Source organism: Panthera tigris, chromosome B2, assembly GCF_018350195.1.
Source record: "Panthera tigris isolate Pti1 chromosome B2, P.tigris_Pti1_mat1.1, whole genome shotgun sequence".
Taxonomy (NCBI): Eukaryota; Metazoa; Chordata; class Mammalia; order Carnivora; family Felidae; genus Panthera; species Panthera tigris.
This window is the reverse complement of record NC_056664.1, coordinates 49,839,030-49,853,810: the sequence shown is the minus strand read 5'-3', so window position 1 is coordinate 49,853,810 and position 14,781 is coordinate 49,839,030. Positions and strand designations below refer to the sequence as shown.

Genomic DNA, 14,781 nt, shown 5'->3' with positions numbered 1-14,781 from the left:
TTCATTTTATCCTCCACAGCACTTAGCACATGAAATACTTCCCTTAGCAGATACTTAACTCTAGTTTAATTGAATTTAATTAAAATCATCCATTGCATAAATGCCTTTGAAAGCCAATTAGATGCTATCTCTTAACACCACAGTTCTAGTTAAAGGAATTATTCAATTGATGGAAACTTAGCCTTTTCTGTTCTGCATGACTAACAATAACTTTCACAAAAAGCTATGTTTCCTATCTCTTAAAAGGACCCTACGTGTTACTAGGATGCCTCTCCATATAACACTGATTAAAATTTGTTAAAATTTAGAAAGTTATAGGGGTGCCTGGCTGGCTCAGCATGGTAGAATGTGTGACTCTTGATCTTGAGGTCATGACTTCGAGCCCCATGTTGGGTGCAGAGATTACTTAAAAAAAAAAAAAAAAAAGCTGGGGAAGTTATAGAAAAGGATGATTACATATTTAAAAGTTTAAAACTAGGCCACATGGATAAGGCAGAGACAAACACAGAACTCGAGATTTCAAGGTTTTTTTTTTTCAGTGATATTTTTTTCATGCCTGAATAAATTCCCATTCTTTCTCTGAATCCACTGTAAATCTAACATTTGTTAGCTCTAGATGGCAGGAATTTTAGGCTCATTTAAGCATTATGGAAGGCCAAGATCAGTATATCAGTCCTAGGGTCCTAGAACTCTAAGAGGGTTCTACAAGAGGCTAAGTATAGAAATATGGTTGACAGCAACCAGACTATGCTGAACTCAAATCCAGTTGCTTCTATCTGAGAATGGGAGCTATGTTAGCAATTATTCTCATTTCTCTAAAAGAGATTTTTACCATTAATTCTCCTAGTTTTAAAATGATGACAATTTTTACTACCCTTTATCCTTTTCCCCAATCTCATTCTCCTCTACCTCACATGCAACCATTCTAATGTGCAACTTTTTATGTGTGTACTATGTATACTGTCTTGTGTTTCACTTTATATTAAAGTGCTGTTGCATTGTACATCTCATTTTTTTTCTACACAGCACTATGCTTTTAAGATGCATCAGTTTGCTTTCTTTATATTTAACTATTGTTTCTAACTACTACTATTAAGATATACCTTCACCACATTTTGTTTATCCACTCTCCCAGTGATAGAAATCTCCAACTCCTTGCCCCCAAATAACACTGCATTTTTAAAAAAACACTGTATAGGCAAAACAATACATGTAGGTAGGTTGCATTTAGCCTTCAGACTGCCAGTTTATTTATAACCTCTAACCTCAACTTGCTTATAACCTCTAAGACAAATCTCTTGCACAACACCTGAAATTTCTTGTCTCCCAGTTCCAAGAAAATAGAGTAAAAAGAAAAACAATAACAACAAAAGTATTTAAAGTTCTGTCAGCCATTCAAGCATGAGAGAGGTCATTATGTGTGACCAAGCTGACATTTTTATAAGAGAAAATTCTGAAACCACTACGTCAATGACCAAAGTACGTGCACTTATCCTAGAGAAGTACTGATGGCTGGCGGATGTCAGCTGCATCTTCTTGCATCTTCACTCTCCAATCCACTGGGTTATTTGAACCAGAAAAGAGAGCATGGCTGACACAATGGGGCCCCACCTCTGTGAGTCACAGACATGCCTTCTCCAATCTTAAGTTATCCCGCATACAGACTTCCTGTTTAGGAAGTATTGAGGTGAGAAGCAAAGTCAGGAAAGAACATAAGGGTATGGTAAGCTATATGAAAACAAGCTTGTTTGAATAAAAACCAGCTTGTTTTAAAAATATATTAAAAATCTGAACTGCTTTAGTTCACAAGGCTTGCTCTTTTGCACTTTAAATGCGGGGCACCTGGGTGGCTCAGTTGGTTAAGTGTCCGACTTCAGCTCAGGTCATGATGTCGCAATTCATGGGTTCGAGCTCTAAGTTGGGCTCTATGCTGACAGCTCAGAGCCTGGAGCCTGCTTCGGATTCTGTGTCTCCCTCTCTCTCTGCCCCTCCCCTGCTCATGATCTCTTTTTCTCAAAAATGAATAAACATCAAAAAAAAATTTTTTTTAATGAATCTCCCATTGCTATTATGGGTGTTTCCTTGATTTAGGTATCAGTCATCTCCACCAGACCATTTTGGAGGCAAGCCTAGACTGTGGGGCAAGCATTGAGGGGAGTTACAAGAAAGCTGTTTTTGAGTACCTACGAAAACATAGCAAGAGCCTCCCAACCATAAAGGGAATGACTGTACTGATTAAGTAACTCCTTTGAGATTCAAAAAATGTCCCAATTACGGAGAATAAACTGAATCAAACATACTTGCGTTCTCCACCAAAACTTTTGGCATGCGCTGGCGGTTCATCAGGAGTGGGAAAGGATCTCGCCCATCATTCCGTTCATGGACTTCTCGAATTTCAACTGTGTCATCCATAAGATAGTAATGAATGATATAGTTCCGACATTCACCAAACATGCTGTCTGTATCATCCCAGATTGCATAGAATCGAAGAACCTTTGAGACATACAAAGTAGTGACTTAAGTAAGAATTATACAAGAGGAGAGGTTAACTTAGCTACTCTGGCATTTATATATCAGACAATGATGAAAAGGTTAGCTGCAAAGACTATGACGTGATCTCAGTTGGTAAAAAAAAAAAAAAAAAAAAAAAAAAAAAAAAAAAAAAAAAAATTCACCAAAGATACAAAAACATCTGAAATTATATACCAGGTGTCAACAGCTGGAAAGTATTAAATAACAGACTTATAAGTTTGCACTGAGAAAGCAGAATTCACTTTGATCCAAAATATTAGTGAAAGAGAAGCCAAATTAAAACAGCAATGGAAACTATAAGATAACTGATGAAAGAAATTGAAGACACAAGCAAATGGAGAGAGATTTCGTGCTCACAGATTAAAATAATTAATACTGTTAAAATGTCCACACTACCCAAAGCAATCTACAGATATAATCCAATCCCTATCAAAATTCCAATGGCGTTTTTGCAAAACTAGAATAATTCTAAAATTTATGAGGAACCACAAAAGACCCAGAATAGCCAAAAAACTCTTGAGAAAGAACAAAGGTGAAGATATCATGCTCCGTGATTTCAAACTATGCTACGAAGAGTCCAGAAACAAATTCACACTTATATGGTCAACTAATTTACGACAAATGAGGCAAGAATATACAATGAGGAAAGAGTCTTTTCAAGAAATGGTGCTGGGGAAACTGGATGGCTACATGCAAAAGAATGAAACCGGGCGACTTTCTCAAACCATACACAAAAATAAACTCGAAATGGATTAAAGACCTAAATCATAAAACCCCTAGGAGAAAACATAGACAATAAGCTTATTGACATCAGTCTGAGCCATGTTTCTTTGGATGAGACTCCACAGGCAAGAGAAACAAAGGCAAAAACAAATGAGATCACATCAAACTAAAAAGCTTCTATACGATGAAGAAAGCTATCAACAAAATGAAAAGGCAACCTACTGAATGAGAGAAGATATTTACAAATCATATCTGATAAGGAAGGGATTAACATCCAAAATATATAAAGAACTCCTACAATTCAATAACAAAAAATCCAACATTCTGATTTTTAAAAATAGGCGGAGGATCAGAATAGATATTTTTCCAAAGAAGACATACAAATGGCCAACAGGCACATGAAAAGATGCTCAAAATCACTAATCATCAGAGAAATGCAAATCAAAACGCCAATGAGATATCACCTTACACCTGTCAAATGACTATTATCTAAAAGACAAGAAATAACAAGCATTGGTTAGAGAAAAACGAACCCCCATGCACTGTTGGTGGGAATGTAAACTGGTGTAGCCACTATGGAAAACAGTATAGAAGTGCCTCAAAAAATTAAAAACAGGGGTGTCTGGGTGGCTCAGTCAGTTAAGCATCTGACTCCGGCTCAGGTCATGATCTCATGGTTTGTGAGTTTGAGCCCTACCTCAGGCTCTGTGCTGACAGCTCAGAGCTTACAGCCCACTTTGGATTCTGTGTCTCCCCCTCTCTCTATCCCTCCCTGCTTGTGCTCTGTCTCTCTCTCTAAGATAAATAAATGTTAAAAAACATTTTAAAAAATTAAAAATAGAACTACCACATGATCCAGCAATTCCACTACTGGGTAGTACCCAAAGAAAATGAAATGCTAATTCTAAAAGATATAAGCACCCCTATGTTCATTGTAGCATTGTTTAAAATAGCCAAAATTTGGAAATAACCTATCCACCAATGGAGGAATGAATAAAGAAGATGTGGTTTATATATACAATGGAATGCTACTCAGTCATATAAAAGAATGAAATCTTGCCATTTGCAACAACATGGATGGACTCTGTGGGTATTATGCTAAGTGAAACAAGTCAGACACAGAAACACAAATACTGCATAATTATCGCTTACATGTGGAATCTGAAAAACAAAACATGTTTTGTGAACTCATGTTTGTGAGTTCAAGCCCCATGTCGGGCTCCATGTTGACAGTGCAGAGTCTGCTTGGGATTCTCTCTCTCTCCCTCTCTCTCCCTCCCCTGCTCACATGCATGTGCACACACACACTCTCTCTCAAAATAAATAAATAAACTTTAAAAAACTAAAAAACAAAACAAAACCCAGTTCATAGATACAGAGACCAGATTAGTGATTGCCAGAGGGTAGGGAGCTTGGTGGCAGGGTGGGAGGGTAGGGGGAATGGGTGAAATAGGTGAAGGAGTTTAAGAAGTACAAACTCTCAGTTATAAAATAAGTCATGGGGATGTAATGAACAGGATGGGGAATATAGTCAATAATATTATAAAAACTTTGTAATGTAACAAATGGTAAGTAGACTTATTATGGTGACCATTTTGCAAAGTATTCAATTGTCAAATCACTGTGTTGTATACCTAAAGCTAATATAATATTGTATGTCAATTATACATCAATAAACAAAAACAAAAGAAAAAAGAGCAATGTGTTTTATACAGGGGTCCATATGTAGTAATAGAGGTATACGTGAATGGTTTATATGTAATTAGTATGGAAAGAATTTTCATTCATTAATCAGTCTTTTTTTAGTTACATCAACATACATCTTCCAGTAACAGTATCGACAATACAATCTATAAAGACAAAATAATAACAGATACATGATTGATATAAAGAATGTCCTTAAAAGACCATGCTAGTGCTAGGCAAAATTTTCTGAACTAAAAGCAATTACATTTCTGAGAGGGAAACAGCAGCAAAGAAGCACTGAGGATGACCTCTTCATTTTCTCTTTCCCTTTGTACAGAAAAGAGATGGCCCAAAACTGCCTCTACATACTAACCCACAACAGGGAGGATAGGGTGGGTGGAACAGAGCTGGAAGATACCCAGAACATTCTGTACTTATACATTCATATAAAATTTTTAAGAGGAGGCGCCTGGGTGGTTCAGTTAGTTGAGCATCTGACTCTTGATTTCAGCTCAGGTCATGATCCCAGGGTCATGGAATCAAGCCCTGCATCAGCCTCCACGCTGAATGCGGAGCCTGCTTCAGATATTCTCCCTCCCTCCCTCCCTCCCTCTCTCTCTCTCTCTCTCCCCGCCCCTCCATGCTTGCAAGCACTCTCTAAAAAAACAAAAAACAAAAAACAAAGAAAAGAAAATTAACAAGGAAGCATCTACAATGAGAGTCCTGTGAATTAACTATTTTAACATTACAAACCTACCTATATGCAATAGCTTTGAAATTTCCCAATAATTCTCTACTTAGGATTTCCCAAAGGGGGCTATGAAATGAACTCATATTTTGGAAAAGAAGTAGTTGGTTGGAAATGTAAAGTGGGAAGCAGACATAACTCAGGAATTGCTTTAAGATTGAAAAGTTTGGTGGAACTCGTAAGACTTAACTCCACAACCTCCTTTGGGTCTCTAATACAAAATTTAGGCATTCCTGTACCGCTAACTCTAGACGAAACAAAAGATAGCACTGTATCCAAATGGATAAACTACAGATGTAATGTTTTAAAACACACAGCTACCTGAATAGCTTGCTAATAAACATACACCACATTTGAAAACGAGTAAACCTACATAGGTGCCTACATCACTTACTTGTTTGTCAAAGGTGAGAAACTGCTTCAGTTGGTCAAAGTCTGACGGGGTGACATACTTACGAAGAGGCTGTTTGCGGAGTTCAGTGTAAGGATCAAGAGCCATCTTCTCTGGTGGATTTAATTCAATTCCTTGACTTTCCAAAAATACCTAAATCATTCAAAAGTAATAATGATCATCTCTCTTGAAGCTTCCTGAAGTATTAGATGGTATAAAGATAAGTGTAATTTCTATGCCATTTTCCAAATTAACCATAAGTTTGCAGTTTGAGGTACATCTTAGCAGCACTAAACCTCCAACTGACCCGGGGCGCCTGGGTGGCGCAGTCGGTTAAGCGTCCGACTTCAGCCAGGTCACGATCTCGGGGTCCGTGAGTTCGAGCCCCGTGTCAGGCTCTGGGCTGATGGCTCGGAGCCTGGAGCCTGTTTCCGATTCTGTGTCTCCCTCTCTCTCTGACCCTCCCCCGTTCATGCTCTGTCTCTCTCTGTCCCAAAAATAAATAAAAAACGTTGAAAAAAAAAATTAAAAAAAAAAAAAAACCAACCTCCAACTGACCCAACACCAAAATGCAAATAATAACTGATAATCACCTTAAGTATTCTATATTATAAAACTGCTAGGCAATATGCCAAGCTAATTGGAAGACATGATAGTAAGGTAACTGCCTCCAAATACAAATTTAGAACAATGAAATTTAGTTAGGTGCCCAAAAACAGAGTAAGTCCTAGGGATTGCTTACATACATACATCTGAAACCCAACCACAGTTTCAAACAATATGTAATTCATGTTTTAGGGCTGGGGGCAAGATACAAAATGGCAAAGTTAAGCTAAAATCAAATTCCCAGCTTTCCAATTCACCAAAAACAACTATGTGATTAAACCCCCATGCCCATCTCTCTCCAAAAAAGGAAAAGAAAAAGCACACTCACTGGTTATTTTAGACCAGAAAATATTTCAGCAAAATAGAAAAGACAAACCAAGTACTCAAATCTCACCAGAAAAAGGAAGGTATCTAAACTTGATATGATCTTGTTTAATTTGCTAATTATGAATAAGTATAATATTTTCGGTACCTATAGCTTTTAATACAACTTGACATTTCTTTTTAAAAGCACAATAAACTGTACTTTTTTTGATAATCAGAAAAGAAAAGAATAATCTCAGGGGATCTGTTTACATTCTGGAATTAAAAATTAATCTGAAATCTGGGTTTCTTCTGGGAATTATGTGATTTGCTTTTGGACAATTCAACAGAAAATATACAGGACTCAGGGCCAAGATACTTGGGTTCTAATATTAGCTCTGCTGCTAACTAGCTTATAATTTTAGTCTTCAAAGCTTCACTAAACAGTTTCCAATATCTTTTCAATATTAAAATATTGTGATCTTAATGTCTATTAAAACTGCTGAAATGGAGATAATGACTAACAATATTCTCCTCTCTCTTGAGATAGTGTATTAGTGAAGCAGGATTATTGATTGAGGTATTTAATGGGGGGTGGGGAGGTGGTTACTCCTTTCTGTTGTTTTCAACAGAAAACCAGGCCCTTTGTTAACCTTACCTTCGGAATTCTGGCAGGAATGCAGAAGCTTCCTGAAGTTGACTATTCTTCCTGTCTCTTAGAACTCTTTGAAGAGATTATTCTAAAGTGCCCCAGAAGGAGGGGAGAGAAGGGAATGTTTTTGAAGGCAAGGACAGAGAAGGGGGAAATTCTCCCAGCCTGGAGAACAGACACAAGTGGGTGGGTCTCAGAAGAGCAAGCCTCCACATGTGCTCCTAGGGTGCTCGGAGCACATGTGCAACCAGTCAGGCACACCAGCCTCAGGCATTCGGGGTCTCAGTATCCTACCTAGCACCAAAGCATCAAGGAGGCACCCTTGGTCATTGACAGCCTATGGACCCTGCCTGTATGACCCCATTAGGCCTGGGTGTGCCTTCCTTGTTGTTCTTAGGGCTCCGAATTTTTGGCAAAGCTAAGGGTTAATAGAAACACCAGCCCAGTTGGATTGGGACTCAAGTAGGTTTTAAGTTATTTTTAAAACACAAAACAATATTTCCTGCACACTTGCATTTGTGGAACAGGATTCACATCTGCTATACTACTGGTAATACTCTAACAAAGATGATAAATTCTAGATCTCTGATTTCTAGAGTTTTTTAATTTTTTTATTTAATTAATTTTTTTTTTTAATGTATTCAGTTCATTCTGTCTATAGGACCAACATTTATTTGGAACAGTGAAGAGGAGGTGAGAAGGGAAGGTGATGGTGTTATATTTGATTCGAGGTTGTTCCTTGTTCGAACCACACCATAAAGACAACTACCTTCTTTATCCAGTCATGGGTCCCGCCCTAAAGAAAACCATCAAATTAGATGTGTATACATTTTAAACTGTTATAGGATCCAACTTCTAACAGATCAATTATTGAAAACATAAGTCAATCTAATCACTAGTACCTAAAGTATACAGCTCTAGTCAATTATCAGTCTAAGTGCAAGGAGGCTGTGATAAGTACTTAATGTCACTAAACTGTACATTGAAAAGTGGTTCAGGTGGTAAAGTTTATATTAGGTACATTTATCTCACACACACACACACACACACACACACACACACACACACACAAGGTGGCTGTGATGTGCCTTAAGAAGAAAATACATGTGTTAGATAAGCTTCCTTCAGGCATGAGTTCCAGTGCTGCCAGTGGTGAGTTTGATGTTCATGAGTCAACAAGATATTTTAAATATGGCATCTTTAAACAGAAACACACATAAAATAAGGTTATAGAAACCTACCCCAGTATTTCTCGTAGGAGCAATGGATTCGTATTTGCTAGTTAAGGGTTTATGGTGACTTTATAGAACAGAATTACTGTGAAAAATGAGAACTGACTGTAACTGGCTTAGATTACTGCTCAGAAATGAACTGCCAACATTCAGATTGTCCATAAAGAGACAATTATAAAAATAACTGCAACACCTGAAATTTACATAACATTTTATAATTCTTCATTATTGATACAATTCTGAAACTGCCTACCATAAAAAAGGACCTTAAAAACCTAAAACATGAGAGACCAAAACATGCTTAAAGGGGACAATATTTCAGAGATGGTCTAGCACCTCTACCTTCTACACTGTTTTTCTCTGTTGCTCTGGAATGGCACGGATGCCAGGCTCCTCTCTTCACTTCCCTGAGGTCTCTGTTCATGTGTCATCTTACCAGCGAGGCCTTCCCTGACCAGCCTCTATACATAGCACTCGCCTCACACTCCACTCCCCTTTACTCAGCTCTAGTTTCTTCTACAGCTCTCAGCAACATCTGACATGTTATATATTTGTTTGCTTATTGTTTGTCTCCTCTAGCCAAAATGTAATAGCCTTCCTAAGGGCAAGTCTATATCCTCGGCCCGCCCCTAGGACCATGTTTGGTACAGAGCCAGCGATCAATCAGTATTTGCTAAATGAATTACTAAATGCAAAAAATAAATAAATAAATTCATAGGAGCTCAGTGAGGTAAAGATTAATCACATGTGGCATTAGGTAACATGAAATGAAAGGCATAAAATAATTCAGAAACTATACCTTCGCTTCTAGAAATTTTTATTTTTTTATTTTTATTTTTTTTAGAAATTTTTTTAACTAAGACAAATTGAGAATTGACTTCCTAACACCTACATTTTGTGGTAAAGAAACGATAACTTTAAGTTGTCAAAAATCCATATTTATGAAATAGAGGAAATGGAGGCTTCTTCTCGATATAAACAAGTATTCTCTTTTAAAAATGATTTCAGGAATTCTTTAGATAGCAAGTTTCTCCAGAATATAGCAAGTATGATTTACAGGAAAAATATGAACTGCACAAAAACTGTTAGGCTCATATCTTCTAATAAAGGTAATACTATTTTTGTATTCCATCAAGGGTACTACCTCCTCTGTCTTCCATTTGTACTGGCATGGAACTGGTTCCTTATCAAATGATTCAGCTCTGATGAGAGTTTAATTTTACTTGAATGGATATGTGAAAAAAGTGATGTCACTACACAGTGTTGACACATATCAGCAACACACAAACACCAACTCAACCTTTATAATAATCCAAACAGGACAGACGAACAGAATCTTCCTCCTACCCTAATAAACAAAACATATCCTTATGTAAATTAGAATAATGCTTCAGACATCACAATTTCTAGAAACAAATACTATACCTGTGTGAATCGGTCACAGTCAACAAGGCGAAAGGTTTTGCCATAAATTGTAATGTTTATTCCTCGATTGAGGTCTTTCCAATGGTAATGATCTCCCTGGTCATTCTTGGCGAGCCGCTGGCGTTTGATTAACTTGCCTTGAAGGATTCCAGAGTTTTCCACAACAGGCTCCATGACAGACATGCTGTCATCTTCCAGGTAGTAGTAAATGTTCACTTGACGAATCCTATAATGTTCCTCAGTTGACATAGGAACATCTTCTTGAAAATAAGCATCAAATTTCAGCACCTATAACACATGAAACAGGGAGAAATAGCATTGTATTTATCTCTCATCCAAAAAATATCAGTACTCCCCTATAAAGAGAACCACTCAGGGAGAACTGAATACTCATCACTCCTATTTTCTAAATCAAAGGTTGCTGAATTATGGTCCATGGGACACATCTATCCCTGCCACCTGATTTTGTATGACCTGCAAGTTTTTTTTTTAACATATTTAAGTGGTTAAAAAAAAAAAAAGATTTAACAACACATGGAAATTATATGAAATTCAAATTTCAGTATCCACAAATAATTATGTAAATAATTAACATGTATTTGCTAATGGCTGTTTTCCCATTACAAGGGCAGAATTGAATAGTTGTGATAAGGACCATATGGGCTGCTGCTGTGTCTCCCTGCAAAAAAATTCATATGTAGAAGCCCTATGACTGCATTTGGAGACAGAGTCTTTAGGAAGCTTAAAGAAGGTCTCTAATCCAATTGAATTGATGGCTTTGTAAGGAGAGAAGATCTCTCTCTCTCTCAGCATACCCACACTGAGGAAAGGCCATGTGAGGACATAGCAAGAAGGCAGCCATCTAAAGCCAAGAAAAGAGCCCTCCCCAGAAACCAAATCAGCAGGACCCTTGATCTTTGACTTCCAGTCTCCAGAATCATGAGAAAATTAATTTTTATTATGTAAGGTACCAGTAAATGGTATTTTATTATGTCAGCTCGAGTAGACTAAGACAGCTGCAAAGCCCAAAATATTTACCATTTGGTCCTTTACAGAAAAAGTTTGTTGACCTCTGCTTGAGATATTTAAACTACATATAGACTATTTAGTCATGGTTCCTTGATGAGATGGCTTAAAGACCTTAAACTCTCCTAGCTTCACTTCTATATCAAAAATCTCTCTCAGAATTTCTGGAAAGAGTAAGAAATTTGGGCACAACTATGACTTCTAGTTTCAAAATGAAAATGAAGGCTCAAGTCCGTTTCTTTAAATGAGAGTCCCCTATAAATGCATATTAATGACATATTCATTCTTAGAGAATTTATATGAATAAGAGTCAAATCATCCATCTACCACAGCATCTTTGGATGGCATATAAATACCCTCATTGTACTCAGAAACATATGGATAGATAGAGCAAAACCTCCAGGAAGCATCAGTGGGAAGTCAAAATGGCACACCGATTGCACATTTAAAAAACATTAAAAGCCTGGGGCACCTAGGTGGCTCAGTCAGTTAAGCGTCCGACTTCTGTTCAGGTCATGATCTCGCAGTTCGTGAGTTCAAGCCCCGCGTTGGGCTCTGTGCTGACAGCTCGGAGCCTGGAGCCTGGTTTGGATTCTGTGTTTCCCTCTCTCTGCCCCTCCCTCTCTCTCTCTCTCTCTCTCTCTCTCTCTCTCTCTCTCTCTCTCGAAATAAACAAACATTTAAAAAAATGTTTTAAACATTAAAAGCTTGTGTTGACAAGCTTTGGGATTAATTTTAAAATTTCTTTTATTCTGTTTGTATTTTTAATCTTTCTTCTCAGGGAGAGAAAATATTAGAATGGTGTTATAGGTAGGCAAGAGTGTTAACTTAACCCTCTACAGGAATTAGAGGAACAAACCAAGGAGACCCTTTGGTGAAAACACAAATATGGTTTGATGAATGGGAAGATGAATAATTTTATACACAATGCTGTTGCTAAAAAGGTATAGTGTACCATGGAAAAACAAGATTAAAAACCAAAAGAGAATGGGCAATTGCAGAGGTGAAATATGCATACAATGGAGTTAAAGCCCTAAAACTCATTATAAAAAGACAAAATGGCTGAATGGAATGGAACATTTGAAGGAGAAAGATAATATGGTAAAAGCAAAAGACAAAAGATCATTTTCAAGGAACATTTTAGACCAACTCTAAAGAACCGAAATGGAGACATGATCACTACTAGTGGGGACATGATCAATAATCCATGCGTGAAATGGTCTGCATTTGAGCCACCGATACATAAATACACAAAATGTGAAAGCCAGAAGTGATCAGCAAATTGAATCTCCCTCATTTTACAAAGGAGGAAACAGACTCAGGGTGGTTGAGTGGCTTGCCTGAGGCCAAACTTGGGGTTAGGGTCACAGCTGGGGCTGAAACTATCATAGACTCACAGAGAAACAAGAAAAAAGTAAAGAAATACCGTCACATAATTGATACTGTTTACTGGATGTTTATGTTCACCCTGTGAATGGATACGTGAACGTGTTATCAGCTGAGTTCACTGAGATGGGGAAAAGGAGATTATAAGGATTCTGGCTGATACGTTAAAAAGATTTTTTAAATTAAATAATTATGAATGTAAATGATATAGTTTCACCACCAGGTTACTTTGTATCTTCCAGCCTCTAGTTTCAATAGCTGTTCAATAAAAGTTAACTAGCTAGATGAATATAGTATAGACATGTAACGAAAATAATAAAGCAAAAAGAAAAATTTAAAAAAGAGAGAAAGAAATTAGGCTAGGATAGCTAACATAAAAACTGGTCAGTAGTTCTCTTACTCGGTTATACATAAACATCACCTGGAAATTAGACTCAATGAGGGTTACGGAGATATTTCCGTTTCTTAAGTCCCAGTAGGGATTCTGTGGCATGGCCAAGGTTAGGACTATCTCATTTTAGTTGAAAGAAGAGGCTCACTGACAAGGAAAATCAAGGATATGGAATCGTCAACAGATGGAAATAAAACAGCCTACATTACAAAAGCATATGGGTAAGTGAGAAACAAACAAAAATGTTACACTACCCTTTGGTTATGTTGTGCCAAATCTGAAATGTTCCCTGAAAAATAAAAATTTACGGAGACAGCCTGGACAAAACTGCAAAAAATGGAGTTGTTGTCATGACATTTTGCAATTCATAGAGACTAAGGTTTTGTCACATTACGGATAAGACTTTCAAAAAGTAGACCGCACAGAGCTGGTAAACATGGAGCAATATGAACTCAAGAATTCAGAATTCATCCAACTTTTCTTTAACTGTATTTGGAAAATATTTCAGTGAAGGCTACAGGGAATTATTTTCTGTAATAGGCTTCCTGACTAAAGAAAGCCTCTTTCAATCCTAAGTTCAGCTGTCTATGACTAAAGGTTGAGGCATTTGAACAATTTTCTCCTCAGTGCGCTCTGGAAAACCTGTGGTTAGCTGTTGACTTTCCTGCAAACAGTTGGCACTCAGAAATCTGAATTCAAGGGGCACCCTGAAGTCCCAGATGATACCTTTTTGTCAAGAGCCACATGTGCAGGAATAAATTCTGCAGGTGGGGCCTGCTTAGGTTGGCCATAAGTTAGAACTGATGCCTTGTTGGCCAACTCATCCAGCTCAGCCTGGGACAGCTGGTTGACTGGAAGCCGGTCCCCGCCTATCCCAACTGTTGGACGTCGAACAACTGCATAGCCATTCCTGTAGCCCAGTGTCTGGCTTCTATGAAATGCTGTTTTCTGAGGAAGAAAAGAAGTGGTTCATTAGTAATATTTTATAAATATGTTAGGCAAAAGAGCTAACTTTCAAAAGCATCATAACTTAAACCTTTGCTTACAAACATCACAAACCTTATATCAAAAAGTTTACCTAGACTAGAAGGTTCTTATGTTTTAAGCTAAAACACTTGGTCAGGAACAGGGAGAAAAGCAGCAGCCTGAGCTTAAAATAAACTTAAAGTCCTGCTCCAGAATGCCCAATTTAGTTACCAGTTCACTTTTCATGAGAAACTAAAATATTATCTCATCTATACTCTTTTTTTTTAATTTTTTTTTAATGTTTATTTATTTTTGAGAGAGAGAAAGAGAGTGTGAGCAAGGTAGGGGCAGAGAGACAGAGAGAGAGGGAGATACAGAATCCGAAGCAGGCTCCAGGCTCCGAGCTGTCAGCACAGAGCCCGATGCGGGGCTTGAACTCACGAACTGTGAGATCATGACCTGAGCCAAAGTCGGACGCCCAACCGACTGAGCCACCCAGACGCCCCTATCTCGTCTATACTCTTAATCCTTCACTTAATTCTTCCTGTGTTTTTAATCTTATCTAGTGCTCATAAACCATGGAACCTAGAAGATCCGACTCTGTGACATGAATTCTTACCTGAAATAAAAGGCTCTTCTTGTTATAGTAACACTGATGCATTCAGACAACTCTTTGAAATGAAAATGGGTATTATATATTCGAAGTCTTGAACT

The 14,781-nt window shown here is 37.5% G+C and overlaps 1 protein-coding gene across 1 annotated transcript in view; it reads right to left on the bottom strand.

The window, feature by feature from the left end:
- EFHC1 (EF-hand domain containing 1) overlaps positions 1-14,781 on the bottom strand; it is a 66,549-nt gene that overhangs the window by 42,908 nt on the left and 8,860 nt on the right. Inside the window, exons 2-5 of the mRNA XM_007095515.3 lie at positions 13,828-14,049; positions 10,299-10,586; positions 6,084-6,233; positions 2,301-2,493 (exon numbers count right to left, since the gene is read on the bottom strand). Of these exons, the coding sequence (XP_007095577.2) occupies positions 2,301-2,493; positions 6,084-6,233; positions 10,299-10,586; positions 13,828-14,049 (853 nt within the window). The remainder of the gene's footprint in view (positions 1-2,300; positions 2,494-6,083; positions 6,234-10,298; positions 10,587-13,827; positions 14,050-14,781) is intronic.